Source organism: Pholcus phalangioides, unplaced genomic scaffold (assembly GCF_987345545.1).
Source record: "Pholcus phalangioides strain wild (caught in Gottingen) unplaced genomic scaffold, Ppha-v1.0 ptg000004l_1, whole genome shotgun sequence".
Lineage (NCBI taxonomy): Eukaryota > Metazoa > Arthropoda > Arachnida > Araneae > Pholcidae > Pholcus > Pholcus phalangioides.
Genome location: NW_028301597.1, coordinates 18,958,305 through 18,973,603, shown reverse-complemented (window position 1 = coordinate 18,973,603; position 15,299 = coordinate 18,958,305). Strand labels below are relative to the sequence as shown.

General features: G+C 32.7%; 1 protein-coding gene across 2 annotated transcripts in view; it reads right to left on the bottom strand.

Annotated features, from left to right (window-relative positions):
* LOC149086711 (homeobox protein abdominal-B-like) overlaps positions 1–15,299 on the bottom strand; it is a 64,800-nt gene that overhangs the window by 33,589 nt on the left and 15,912 nt on the right. Inside the window, exon 1 of one of the 2 annotated variants that reach the window (XM_089231070.1) lies at positions 11,572–11,655. The exons of the other annotated variant lie outside the window; for it this stretch is intronic. Coding sequence (XP_089087196.1) covers positions 11,572–11,604 — 33 coding nt within the window. The 5' untranslated portion in view covers positions 11,605–11,655. Of the gene's footprint in view, positions 1–11,571; positions 11,656–15,299 lie in introns of those variants that run through there. 2 annotated transcript variants of the gene reach the window in all.

Here is a 15,299-nt window from a genome sequence, read left to right as displayed (position 1 = left end):
GACGCAACAAATTAATCTCTGCAGCATATACAGTGGTTTTAAGTTGGGATCTATCTGACGCCGTGACAACACTTACATCAACTTTGTACTCAAATTTTGTACTTTGGAAAGCTTCTCCAAGATAATATTTTTTGCAACGGTGTGCCATGTTATGAAGTCATTTGATAGATAGAATCATACTACTTTCAGCAGTCATCTAAAAGACTTCTGTTGATAGTCATGCACATGTTAAATATAATGAAATTCTACTACCTACTTGAACTTTGCATAGGCAGTTATTCTGTCTTCGTAGTACCGATATTAGCAAGGATGCTGACACAGTCAACCCTCGGTTTACGAACCTCTCGATTTGCATACAATTCGGTTTACCAACAACAAAAATTGATTCGGTTTGCGAACACGCAAGCCGGAAAATATTTGACTAAATTCGAAATGATAATGGAGAAATTGAGGTGTCTACGGCCGCATTTCGATTTTTTCAAGTGCTTTCCTCCGAATTCGACTCCTTTTTATCCAGCTCATAGATCAGCTTGTCATTTCAAACTTTGAGACGGTTTTCATCAAAGAAATTTTTGAAACACGTTTCGCAATAACCTCTGACACATATATAATTACCACTCTATCTGATTTCTAGAAACATCATTTTAATGTCCTACATTGCTCGTAGAGCTTATTGATGAAATTTGACAGAAATTGACTTATAAAACCATGAATTCGTTTTGGAACGCATTGTAGCCAGATTGCTTTGCAGGCAGAAATTCCGAGGGCTTTGACACTGAGATTAATAGATGAAATTAATCAGACTAGACATAGGTCCGGCTCTGCCCTGGTATAGCATATATGCCCGTTTTCTCGTAAGGTCGGGATTTTCTCTGGAAAAAAGTGTTTTTAGTGTCAGTATGATTATTTCAATTGGTTTCGAGTTATTTACTTGAGTGTGGAAAAGTGTACAAATTAACACTAGGAATCTTCGGGGTCTTAGAAACAAATGAATCTATTTTTATTTTACATTGATCCCTATGGGGAAAAGTGTTTCGGTTTGCAACGAACCTCAGGAACGAATTAACTTCGTAAACCGAGGGTCGACTGTATTATGTACCTACAACGCCGTTACTACTCACAGAGGGAAGTACTATTTAAGGAGAGACTACTGAAATATTAGCTTTTAATTAAGTACTTTAATATTTCGCTACAAAATGAAACCTGAAGGAAAAATGTATCGTTAGTTTTGTTCATTTTTGCGAATAAATGCAAAATCTCCAATTTAGAAAATTTTATTTTTGCGAAATTTCGAAATTTTATGCGCAAAATTTACGTATATCACATCATCAGACAGCTGTGAGCAGGGATTTTTGATGGTTCTCAAATTCATAAATTTCTTAAAGATTCGAAATTTTCAGCGTTTTTGACGGATATTAATCAATATCCGTTCAATCCGGTCAATCTTCAGTTTGATCATGTTTCGTATCGGTTGTTGAGAATTTTTTGAATGATTACAAAGCAGAGAACGATGAAGAATTGCAGTAAAATACGATTAATTTGTAATTTGAATTTAAAAATTTTCAAACGGTTGAAAAATAGACTGTTAATATATGAGCACAAAAGCGCATTTTCTTCTTAGTTACTTGGTCCAATTTCACAGACAATCTGAGTCATTTTAACGACAAGAGAGGCGGTTTCATCAAGATATGAAAGTAATGGAACAAAAGTATCAAGGCAAGCTCGAGCCTCGCGTATGATGGCTGATTACTCTACCGAAGCCTCCTATGAAAGACATTCAAAACCCATAACAGAAAATCATGCAAGTGCTTCTCCTTGGATTAATTTAATATCATTTTGTGTTCATTTTAGTGGACAAAATGCAACATTATAGAGCATATCATTACTGCATTGATCTATTCTGATATCCTAAATATATTCCCTTATTTTCATTCCATATATTATACGATACATAAATGTATACACGATATGTATAATGTATATTATACATATATTGTTTTACTTTTATTCTGAACATAAATGTACCACAAATTTCGTGTGACGTACATTGCCTGCATATTGAAATCTGATAATTGAGTGGAGTGTTTTTAAAGATGTGCATTTATTGATTTACAAATACGCATTATTTTATTATCAAGGACGGGCTTAAGCATTTTGTGGCCCTCGAAAACGGAGTTTCCTAATCCATGAGTAACCATGAACACCCTGGAGCACGCCAGGTTTACATAGGCAGAATGAACATCAAACTACTATTTCATGGTCACAGAGAAAAAAATTATTCGACAATAAATTTAAACGATATTGCCCGCTGCTTCCAGACATTTAAAGGTTGGAGAGCTGTCGGGCCATTGAACCGATTACCTACCCAGGACCTCAACTTCATACTCTTTCAGCCGGGCAAGTATGCATTATGTATGCCTTGTGTAATTTTTTAAATTTTAAAAGAAGAATTTAGCAACCCATCGTCCGGAGCACTAGATCCACCTCCATCCTTTACTTGACTTGGAGGAAGGGGTTCTGTGAAAACCCTAGGCAAGAGGAATAGGGTTCGATGTCTGAATTTTAAAGGTTTTAGACAAAATTTTAAGCTACAGCGAAACCTCGATAAAACGACTCTGCAGACCAAGAAAAAATGTCGTTGTAGATTATGTAGGGATTATATATCGTTATGTCGAGAGGTAACAGTTTAACATTAGAGTATAGGCATTTTCAAACAAGGCCTCAAAAATATCGTTGTAGAGTAATTTACCGTTATATTGAGTATCGTTGTAGTGAGGTTTAAATGCATTCGCTTTGTTGAAAACGAAGTTTTTAAATTAAAATGCAATCAAAGTATTTTCTTTCATCACGTTTTTGCGGCCCCTAACATTTAACGCCCCGGTTGCGGCCAACCTTCACACTTGCCCAAGTCCGGCCCTAAGTATCATCAGTATTGACTTATCTTGCAATTTATGTATTGATTACTTTTCATGATTGAAGTGATTCATTCCATTGATTCAAGCTTTCTATTGATGTAAACTCCGTTCGCAGATTCGAATGCGATTCGTGTGCTGCTTATGTAGTACTACTGAAATTTGGTTTTCACTTTATGTTAAAAATTAGAGCGTTTGAAAATAAAAACAATGTCAGAATCAGCATTCAAAATTACCCTGAAATCACTAAAATGTTTTTGTCAATAAAATTAGTGTTGTGCAGTCTACGTGTCAAAGCACTCGAAATTTCTGCCTGAAAAGCAATCAGGTTATAATGCGTCCCAAACGGAATTCATGATTCTGTAAGTCTAGAGCAGCCCTTAGAGGTGTGCGGTTGCACCGGGCCCCGCACTCACGGTAACTTATTGGAGGCTTACAACAATTCTTAAATTATTTCTTGCATTAATTCCGAATTTTCATCAATTCTAGAATTTTTTCTTCCGTTCATTCTAAAAAAAATCAATTCTGTTATTATTTTCCTAATTCATTCTGAATTTTCATTGGTGTTGGATCCATTTTTTACAGTTATTTTTAATTCATCAATTCTAAAATTTTCATCAGTTTCTGGAATTGTTTCCTCTCACTACTTTGAAACTACCTTTAAGTACTGAATTATCATTTATTTTTATTATTTACATTTCATTGCGTATTTAAAATTTTTTGTTAGGATATTTCTCGGCATTCCTGCATATTCTGAAATAACAGCTGATGATCCCCCCCCCCCCCACAAAATATATAAAATCGGGGCTAATGGTGTCCTAAACATTTTTGATGCCTCGAAATTTTTGAGATGGCCCCGTGTCTGATAACGGCGTCCCTGTGTAAGTCACTTTTTGCAAAGCTTCATGAATAAAAATTATGAGGAATGTAGTGTATTAGTGTATTAAATTATGTTTGCAGAAGTCAGCGATTGTTAATTCTGAGGCAGAGATTATTGCAAAACACCTTCTTAAAAGTCCTTTGATTTAAACCTTCGAAAGTTTTAAAATTACTTTTTTATCCATGGGCTGGCTAAGAGTCGTATTTGGAGGTACGGACGGCAATGTTAGAAAACGACGTTTCTCAGAAGAAAACAAGGCGACAATTGACTCTAATCCTCCCAGCTCTCAGTCAATTTATTCTTCTTCATAGTACAATCTCCCATGGGGTCGACAGCCGACATACATTGATTCTTCTTCAAACTTTCCAAGAACTTATTCCCCCCCCCCCCCCCATTAAACACATTTAGAAAATGTAGCTCGAAAAATCGCCAGAATCATTCGCCAATAAGTGTTAAATTATTGGTAAACATAAAATGTCCGATTTTGACCCGATCGCGACCAGAGAACGTACCTTAAAATTCGCCAGAATTACTCGCCAGTAACGTTTGATTATTGGTAAACATAAAATGTCCGCATATGTCCCGATTTCCGACATGTCCGCATATGTCTCGTCCGCTTTTAACCCCTAATCCCAGGGTTCTGTGTCAAACAGGGGGGCCAAATATTATTCGAAAATTTTCATTGATTCTGAAATTATGTTTTCATTAACTATGAATTCCCATTGGTTCTGAGATTATTTCCTTTACCGAATATGAACCTTCATGAACTCTAAAAATATTTTTCATTGATTAAGAATTGTCAAGTGTGTGGATCTCGCTAAAAATACATTTTTTTTCCTACTAATTCTGAAATAATTTTTTGCATAATTAGGAAATCATATGTTATATCAATTCTGAACTTATTCCTCTAAAAGCAAGTTTGAAAATTGCTATTTTCAATGATTCGGAAATAAATTTTTTTTAATTGAGGTTTTTTCCAGCATTTCTATAAATTCTGTAACTATGTAAGATTTTTTTATCCACGGATTACTGCAAAAAAAAAAAAAAGCTTCGAGGGCCTCGTGTGGCCACTCATGACGCAAAAGAACTGGTCAGTAATTACATCGGATCCACCCTAAAGCATGCAACAAATACTCTGATGGCAAATCCTACAAAAACTAATCGTCTTTTGGACCGTTTCCACAACCATAAGATTTTCAGCAATGATAACCATGAGAATTTATTTTTTTCATAAAAAAATATGATTGGATGAAAAAAATAGGTTATACATGTTTCAAGTGGGGGATCTTTCATTGTAAGATTGCGCAAGGGTAATTTAAAGTAGTAAACTAACGTCAAAATTTTATATAATTAGTAATTATTTAATAAATGCCGCAGGCATATTCATCAATGGTATGAAAAAAATATTCAATAATTTATTATGCCTAATTCTATTTCACACAGCACTAGATTGAATAATTCGAGTTTCACGTACGGTAACAATCTTCTTTTTCTCGATTGCACACAACTGTGTATCACACACTTTTTTTCAATGAATTGATGAATTTCATATCGTTTACTCGAATTAATTTTACTTTGCCTTTGGTTATCAATTTTTTTCACTTAATTTTCATACAATGGCTGCATTTTATATTTTTAAATACATTTTTTAAAAATAGAAAAAAATAGTTTTTATCTTAAATTGTTTTCGTCACGTACATGACATTCCAAAATCATAAATATTAATTATTTTAATTAAATCAAGTTTATTAATTTATATTAATTGAAAAATTAATCAGTTGGAAATCTTCATTAATTACAAAAAAACGTGCTAAATTAATGTCCAGTTCTTTGGAATATCTCAAATATTATTTAAGTAATGAGTTATTATGTTTAAAAAATTGTGTAATTTAGTGACCCATGAAGAGGGGTCAAAAATGGGTTTTCATTGGCAGTGTTCAAGAAAATGTAAAAGTTTTATCCAGAACCACCAATTTTTTTTCATGCTATGAAAAATTGCTATAAATGAAAAAGAATTATTTTAAAAAATTCATAACTTTGTGGCGATAATAGTATATATTTGTTGATTATATTTATCCCATACTGTAATAATAATGTCCATAATATTCGCATTCATTATGTTAATTCGGTTCATGTAATTCCAAATTACCTTCATTAATGCTAACGCATGCAATATGATCTTGTAATCGGCTTTAGTAATCAGCATTATGTCTTCCCCCCTCCCCTCCCGTGTAAGCTAAAATTCTTTCTTTTTTATTCTCGGTAGTATAAAATGCCGGAACTATAATAAATTCAGTATTCTTTGTATTTTTTATCCAAAAGTTCATGACTATAACATCTATTTTGAATCTTCCAATAGCAAGAAGTATATGGGATGAATATTCGGAAAAGACCAGAGAAATTCACCAATCCCAAGGCCGTATTTCAAGTAGCCACAAGGTAGGAAATTCGGAAGGTGGAGCCAATGCCCTCAACCCTCCTTCAAACGTAATCATTGGCCAATCAACACTCGCAACTTTTCATATGTAAGATATTTTCTTATTCGAAAATTCCTGGATAAAATATTACTGAAGTTCTGAAAAGAAAATATTATTTTCAACAATTCCACATGTTATTCAAGTGCATTTCAAGTGAACAAGTTTCATTATGTATGAAAAATAACTAACCTTAAAATAACTCTAGGCCTACCGAAACTGAAATTTTGAATGTAACATGAAAGTTATTGCTATCGGCGGGCTTAGAATTAATATGGACAATCGTCAACTATTAATAACACATTATATTGAAAATAAACGTAGTATACGCGCCCCCTTTTTGCCCCGTCAATCAAATTGCAATTATATGTTATCAGATTATAATTATACAAACAGAATAATTTTTAAATTCGCAAATTAAAAAATACGTGCTGGTAGAGAGTTTTGTTGGTCAGTCACAGAAGAAATACGTATCAGGACGTCGGACGCGGCTGTTTGGACACCGGACAATCGGCCGAATCATTACAATCGATCATGTACAATTTTTTAAAATTAGAAAAAAATAGTTATCTGTCAATTTCCAAAAAGTTTGACTGTGAGCATCGAATTTGGCATGCAAGCGTCGATGAGCTGCTTCTGCATAGTTATTTGTGGGGACTTTGTCATGTGCAGAGGGCTTATAGCAAGACCAAATTGCTGGCTCAGTTTCCGACTGTGGCGGTTGTTTCAACACAATCTTCCGATGCAATTGCCTTCGAAGTAATTTGATACTTGTATCAAGCTTTCGTCAATAGCTGGCACATTGTCATCATCCACCCCCCATAAAATGTCGATTGCATTCTCGATATTGGTCATGAGTACAAGTTGAGTATTGTGATTCTTTTTTATCTTCTCTTACAAGATCCTAGAATAAATTATATCATGAATAATGAAATTGTTTGCCCTCATCAAGTCTGAAATTATAAAAAGTAATAAATCTCGAAACCATTTCTTTCATTAGTTATAAATGTTCATCAATTATTTATTTCAATATTTCTGAGATTTTTTCTAAAAGTAAATTAATTATATAAAATCATTTCTTTCAGAAATTATATATATCAAAAATATTTTGGAAGTAATTCTAAATTTTTTTTCTTTCATTGAGGTGTTTTTCAGCAATTCCATAATTACGTAGTCCTGTAGTATACTTTTTGAATGCTCAGTTCTTCCTCCCGAAATGTATGACATCGGGTGTCCTGAAAAATTTTGGGGCCCCGAACACCCGATTTCGTTAAGACGGTGCATTTAACATATCAAAAGCATCTCCCACACAGTGATAATTACCGCAGAAGGCTTACAGTGGACAGCGGACTTTAATGGATTTAATCCTTTATTTTTAATTTTTTCAGTTTTTTTTCTTAAATTCTCTTTCAGTGTAAAAAGTAGCTATTTTTCAAAATGCTTTGTGTCACAAAAAAAATCTGAGGGCCACATTTGGCCCACAAGCCATGCGTTGAAGACCCCCTGGTTTAAAGTATAGTCCTCCGACCACGAGATGAATTTTCGCTGCGTCATGTCACGTCACGTCGGATGATTTTATTCAATTTTTTTTTGGTAAAACGATTGCACATCGAGAAAAGTTCATCAGTGACTGAGCTTTCACGATTGGCATGTCCTTCTAGGATAAAATAGAATCGTTTCACGTGACATGACGTGCCGTAGCCAAATCTCATCTTGTGGTAGGAGGACTATAGGCTTATATAAGTAACGCAGATACATTCTGGGCAATCGAAGCCTTCAGCCTTTTCTTAGAATTATTCCCGCATGCTTGATATTTACTTTCTTCGAAAATTCTCTCCGCATCTTTGTAAAGAGTAAATAAAAAGAAGATTTTAGAAACTACGGTTTCTTCGTATGCCTTTTTTTTTCTTAATGGTCGACTGCGATAAAATTTTATTTACAAACAAAACACTTTTCATACTTGGAAAACTTTTGAAAATGAGAAAACTTCGCTCCTAAGTGGAAATCGAAAAAGTTTTCGGTCATTTCTGAGTTTTTTATGATACATTTGCAGTAACACGAGAACCCGAAGTATCCATTAAAAGCCACGTTATAGCCTCTTTCGCTGGCGTTCTTCTCTTGAAAGTGATGGTCAGCTTCTGTTTAACATCCCCAATATCGTAAAACATCGAATTGTTGCTATAAAAGGAATTACGACATCTTTGAACGTAATCTCGGGGGATTACTCCTTTAGGTTCCAATGAAACGAATGTTATACACTTCACGTACAATATACTGTTGTTACAATAACAAATGCACGAGGATAAGGGCAAGTTGGAGCCATTCACAACATGCTTTCGTCGACATTCAAACTAAAGTTCATCGTGTGCGTTCGTGATGTGAAGAATTTGGAAAGAAGCATTTTTGATACTACGATATAATGAAAGAAGGGGTAGGAGCAACTTGATAATAAATCATAGATACCCCGAATAAAATCATTCAATTCCCCTACCCAATATAAAATAATAATGTATAAAAGAGATTGAAATTAATTATGAATGAAAAAATCAGGAAATATCCTATGTACTGAATTGCAATCACAAGAGTCATCGAATTCGTGCGTTTGTCAGTTGGTAAATTCAAATTTACAATTTGAATTGTAAGAAATCATCAGAATCTCCTTTTTTTGGAAAAAAGGATGGAGATGGAACAAAAATAAAAATATATATCTACTATACAGGACAAAGAATCTCCAGATGTACTGTGTGCATTTCATACAATCAATTAGTCGTACAACCAATTTAAAATTCTTCAGAGTACAAAGTGTATGAAAGGTTAAGTAGTAGTAGTAGCTATACAATTATAATTTTACGAATACTCAGGAAATTAATACATTGCTTACATAGTCCTACTGATAAAATGAACAATTAAAAATATGTACTGTATTTATAGCAACGTTGTTAATTATTTTGTAGAAAATTATACCAGGATTGCGAATAACAAATGTAAAGAAATCGAAACTACGGTTTTCTAAAATTGTATAGGACATATAATTTTAGGACTGTGCAGGTAGTGCAGGTAAGTAAATAATCAAAAATGGATAATAAAGATTATCATGAATTTACATTGAACATTTTTTCCCATAGTATTATGTTTTTTTAATGATTTTATTTTTCCTATAGATCTTGAAAGTTCATCGTTTATTCAAGATCAATTTTCCCATTTTTTACGCAATTCCAACTAGGAGCTGATTTCATTATTTCCAAATGCATAAGCCAATATTTTCACGTTTCCCACATCATAATCACTGACTATGCCAAAGGAATTTCCAATATGGTGGATCACGCTGAAGAAGTATCATGAAAAGGGTAAGACGCTTTACTGTTAAAAAACATCTTATTTTTCCAGAGTCTAAATTTATTTCCCATGTTTAACATTTCACTTTGGATATGTGCAACATATACAATCGGGCCCCGGTGTAATGAACTCCGATTTAACGATATTTTTCAGAAGTCCCTGTGCGTAGGTCCCCAAATTTGTGTTAATCTCAAGCTCCATCCCGATCAAACGATTTCTCTCGATTCAACGAGTAAAAATATCGGTCTTATCTGATTCGTTAAATCGCGGATAGACTTATAGTCTATACACACTGAATCACTCTTATAATAGTTTTTTTTTTTTTTTTCATAACAAAACCGTCATCAAAAACGTTGTAAGCGGGAAAACGCTGTAAATGGAAAATCACGATGAGTGTTAGCAAAAGTTGGGACTACGAAAATAAGTCGTACCATGTGAGAACATTATAAGCGGGATACACTGCATATGTCCTTACTGTATGCCCCGATGATGACTTACTTCTCAGGGGCGTACGCAGATCGATCCTGCGTACGCCCCTGATTGTATTATCTATTGAATTGAATTAAATTCGGCCTATATAGCCTGCTTTATTTACTTTATATTTTATTCAAAAACAATAAACGAATAAACTTATGAGATGATAGATAATTTATGGCTATAAAATTACTGCGTACTGATTCTTTAGTAGTAAAAAAACTTTCATAAGCACGGTTTCAAAAAAGCACACATCATCATATCGAATCGTACCATATATAATGATATAATCGATCAAATATCTGTTCCTCCATAGCCTACTTCACACATTAAATGTTTATTTTTCAAATAATTTCCAACAAATACGTATTAAACGCCAAGAATGTTTTTAACCTACCATAATTAATTTTTTTATGCTGATGTAAATTGTAATCATAATTTTACGCATGCATTTTATTACAGTTTCTTATCAATGTATGGAGGGCTCAGAAGTCGATCAGTGTAACTCAATAAACATTAAAAATGAGATAAAAGGATCTCTTTTTGAAGGATCTTTTTATTTCGTGCCCCGTATAAGTGGCGTTTTTTGCTTGTGCAATATAAAGGTTGTATTGTAACTTGAATGCTCTGTGGCAGCTCTGAAAATTTTGACAATGAAGAGGCACTTGCAATACGAACGTCATTTTCAGAAAATTGACTTACACTGATTAGCTTCTGAGCCCTCCCTATCATTAATGCATCACATTCCAGAATTCTGAAGATATATTTCTTTCTTAACGAATCGTTTCATTTGATAACATTTTTAGGTATACAAGAACGTATCCTTCAATCACACGTATCTTGACTCCATTGCAAGTGAACTACACGTATTTAATTTAAAAAGTGAAATATACTCAATCTTATTCACAATTAGTATTTTTCTTTGTGTCATTTATATTACTATGTGACTCATAAATTAACTGAAACTTGATGCGTTAATTTTTTCCCCCTCAGATTTACTGGACTTTAATACAATTATTAGCGACATCTCATATTCTATAAGTGTATATTGTATGCTATTCGCTCCAAGCCACGGTGAAAGGAATCAGAATCCCCCATGATTCGAGGGTTGAGATGAAAAGCTTCACGAAGATCAGACAAAATGTGGTATGTAAGTTATCATACTTTTATGACTTTTTTCTACGCTGCACACTCTTGTTTCACTATTTTTTAAAACATAACAAATGACGCAGTGATCTGAATTAATTTGAAGGCAAATAAATCTAAAATCTCATCTCACGAATTTTCACTCGTTCAGGGGAAAAAAAAAACAACAGCACCTTCAATTAAATTATAATTTTTCTTTTTGAATGTCACGTCGAGGAGGTAACATGTTTCGCATGCATGTACGTTTCGCTATTTTTGGTCAATAAAACATGCCTGAGCGCTAATAAAATCTGACAGAGACAGAGTATCAGACAAATAAAATACCACATGGAAATATTCCAGTACTCACCGAAATTTTTTTACTACTCTTGTTCCTGGCCATCCCAAGTCGACGACGATGATACCACGAGACTAGAATTAACGATGAAGAAGTCAAAACCGTGACTTCAAAGGAGGAGGAGAGAGAGAGAATGAGAGGGAGAGATATGTGTGTAATAAAAATTTGGATGGTCTAAATTTAGGATCGGCCACCGATGAGCAGCAGCCAATCCGAAGAGGAACCATTAAATTAAGATTCTTCAGGCATTTCCAAAAGAACAAGAGGGAAAACAAATTTCATTCCCTCCTTTCCTTGATTTTTTTCCCCTAAAAGCATGAGCATTTCAAACCGGTTGCAGTTGGCCTTTGGAGCCCCTTTGGCAATAATTCAATTTCTAGTACAGAGAGAGAGAGAGAGTGAGAGAGAGGAGAAAAAAAAGTTGAAATTTTTTCGGCCATATATACAATAATTGTTAATGTATTTCGATAACTATTTTCTAGGACTGATTAAATCATCGTCGATTTAAATTTTCAACTGGTCAATCAAAAAATTTTAATCGATTAATCGACTGATTAATTAAATTTTAATCGAATAGTTTCAAATGCTATTGCTTTATAACTAACTTTTTAGGCAACTTTTTTTTTATTGATTGACGTTGCAAAAATATATTTCATTTATTTCATTCACCTATTCGCTAGATGTAGGCTAAGCAAACAGAGATTAACCCATTAAAGATGACTGATTTCTAGAAAGAAAAAAAAACTGAGTGGAACCACTCCCACCATTTATTGGCAACGAAAAAAATTAAAATTTGGAATGGCGAATTTTCTTGCCAACCGGCGTCAATGGATTAATAATTCGATAAGAAGGTAAAGCTACATGCTTGAACTAACGCTGAAAATTTTAGTCAGACGCTGGAATTTTTTCACTATGATCTTAACAGTTTTTTTTTTCTTGAAAATCAGTCAGTCAGTCAGGTTATTCCCCGTGTGATTTCGAAACTTCTTTCATTTTTCACTCTTACTTTTCTCTTACGAACTCGTTGGTTCAACGAAATCACCACTTTTCGTTGAACCGACTTGTATTGTCCCTCGTCGAAAAAAATATTTGATATAGCCTAAATATAAAAATATTTGATCATAATATTGATTTAAGTATTTTTAAGTATCGTCAAATATTTTCAAATATACCTGAAATCTAGGAGTATAATTTAAGACATCTAATCGATTTCACAAGCAAATCAAAATAAAGAATGAACTCTTAATAAACATTTCAATTAAACTTCAATTGAATTGATCGCGTTGATTAACTCAACTAAATTTTGTAACAGCGATCAACAATTGATAGATTAACCGACCCGATTAATCGGACCAGCCCTATTATTATCCTAAGAAAAAATCCAATTATGAAATATCTATGTCTTACAATACTTTGTCAATCAAGGAAAAAAGGATTAACTGAAAGTTTAGTTTTTTTTTTAAGTTAAATAAATTGTGATACACTTGTTATAGAATAGTATACATATGTATAATGCCATCTCAATTCCATTCGTCTAGCTAGCTAGCGGTTTTCTATCTCTATGTTGTGCAGAATAAAAGATTTTAAAATGTACAAAATGCATGTGTTTTAAAATTCTTAAAGTTTGGCTCCTGTTTGAAGTAGAGAAATAAAAGAATGATTAATTTTTTTTTCACACAAGGTTCAACGGTTTTAGTTGTTTTAGATTTTCCTGAAAAAGAGTTGTTCTCGAATATGATAGCAAAATTTATTTTTAAGGACCTCTTTCTTTTCTTTTTTCTTTTCTTCTAAAGAAGAAAACTATTCGAAAAGGTTGTAGAAACTAATTTTAATATTTTGTTAAATATGAGATTCCGCAACAGCTTTTTTTCTTCTTCAATTCACCATATTTCTATTTTGTGAATGAGAAATAACAGATCTGTGAGCAAGATGGTAAAACTGAAAACAAGAGAAGTCACGAAACATTTATTTGGTAGTGCTCATTTTAAATGGTAAACATTATAGTAAATGCAATGTAATGAAAGTTTATGTGATGAAATTGAAACGTCGTAGCCCAATAAATTACACTACTAAACTGATTTTGTTCTCAAAAATTTTTCAGTGATTTGGGGTGCTGGTTCTGAATCCCATTGGTATTGTCAGACTGATTCTAGTTTTTGAACGAAAGTGAAATTGAAATTTCAATAGTAATACGTAAGCAGCGTAGCCTACAAATCCCATTCAAACTGTGCAAAATGTAAATCAGTAATAAACTTGATAAATAAAGACCATTGATGTCTAATCGTGATATAAATGTAATAATATATTAAATAAAATAGTAAAATAAATAAAAAATTGAAAGTAAAAATTTTTGACGCAAAAATTAGTGGCTGCAAACTATATTGAAATGTTGCATTATCTTAAATTTTGCGTTATCTTAAAACTAGAGCCAATTCAGGAAAACCAACAACAGTTTTAAAAAATCAATAGCCCCAATATAGGCTACTCTAAAACAGTTAAAATTTCCTTGGGAACATAATTTTTTTTAGTTAGTGTTATTAATAATTTATATTCAAGAAATAATTGCAGAAAACTAATTTTAGGTCGCTTCAAACCAACAGGTTCGAAAACTATGTACATAAAAAAATAAATTGTTCACAAATCTTCGAAAGAAAATACAGTTGATTGGCTACTTTTCTTAATCATATAGGGCTACACAGAACTGAGTCTGCGTATTCACTTACTACCACAAATCCCATCTGCACTGAATTGCCCCAGTCTAACACTTTGTAGTTTAGTTTTAAAATAATAATAATATTTTATCTCAATTATTTTTTATTTATTTGTATTTTTTTGTGAAGTCACATAAGCACTAACATGAATTCATGTTTTATAGCGCGACTAATTTCAATAATTTATCAAAACTGTACACTTACTACAGATTAATAATGATGCTTTGATTTTGATAGGATAAGATGAAAACCTTGAATTAGAGTGAGAAACTTACTTCACATTATTTGAAAAAAATTATTATAACCTTAGTTTTTTACATAGAGCTTTGTCATAGTGTTATTTCAACATTTTTCGGTTTTGAACAGAACACAACTCCATTTTGCAAAGCAAATTGAACTAAATTTGTAAAAATTCCAATACAAATACAAAGACCACAACAGGGAAAATGCTCAACGAAATGGCTGGAAAAGATGTCCATAAAAATATGGATGTCAAAAAATGCTAATACAACAACCCTTATAACTATACTAAAATACAGCAACTCAAAATAATAGCAAATATCACGAAAAACTAATATACACTAAAATAAAACTAATCAATATGATAAAATTTAAATACAGTCGATATCGCTTATAATGTTTTTTGAGAAACCGTAACTAAAAACGTTATAAGTGGGAAATGTCTATTAGAATTATAAGAACAAAGGAATTATAAGACCTAGTTTTACACCGACCATAGCTTCTTATTATCGTTTTTAATTTATGAACAAACGTCACGGTACATACAGAGATCTAATAAGAAACAATTATTTGTTATTTCATCGAACATTTACATGTATTACAATACGAGATATAGTTTGCAGGAAAAAAACAAGAAATATAAACAAAAATAATTCACATTTTGATTGATGTGCAATACATCTTTGAAAATCTGGAATTTATTTATCAAAAAATCCATCGTAAATGTTTGGTATTTTTTTTCCTCTTTCTAAAGTTAATCTGCAGCAGTTTCCGTAAAATCTGGATTAC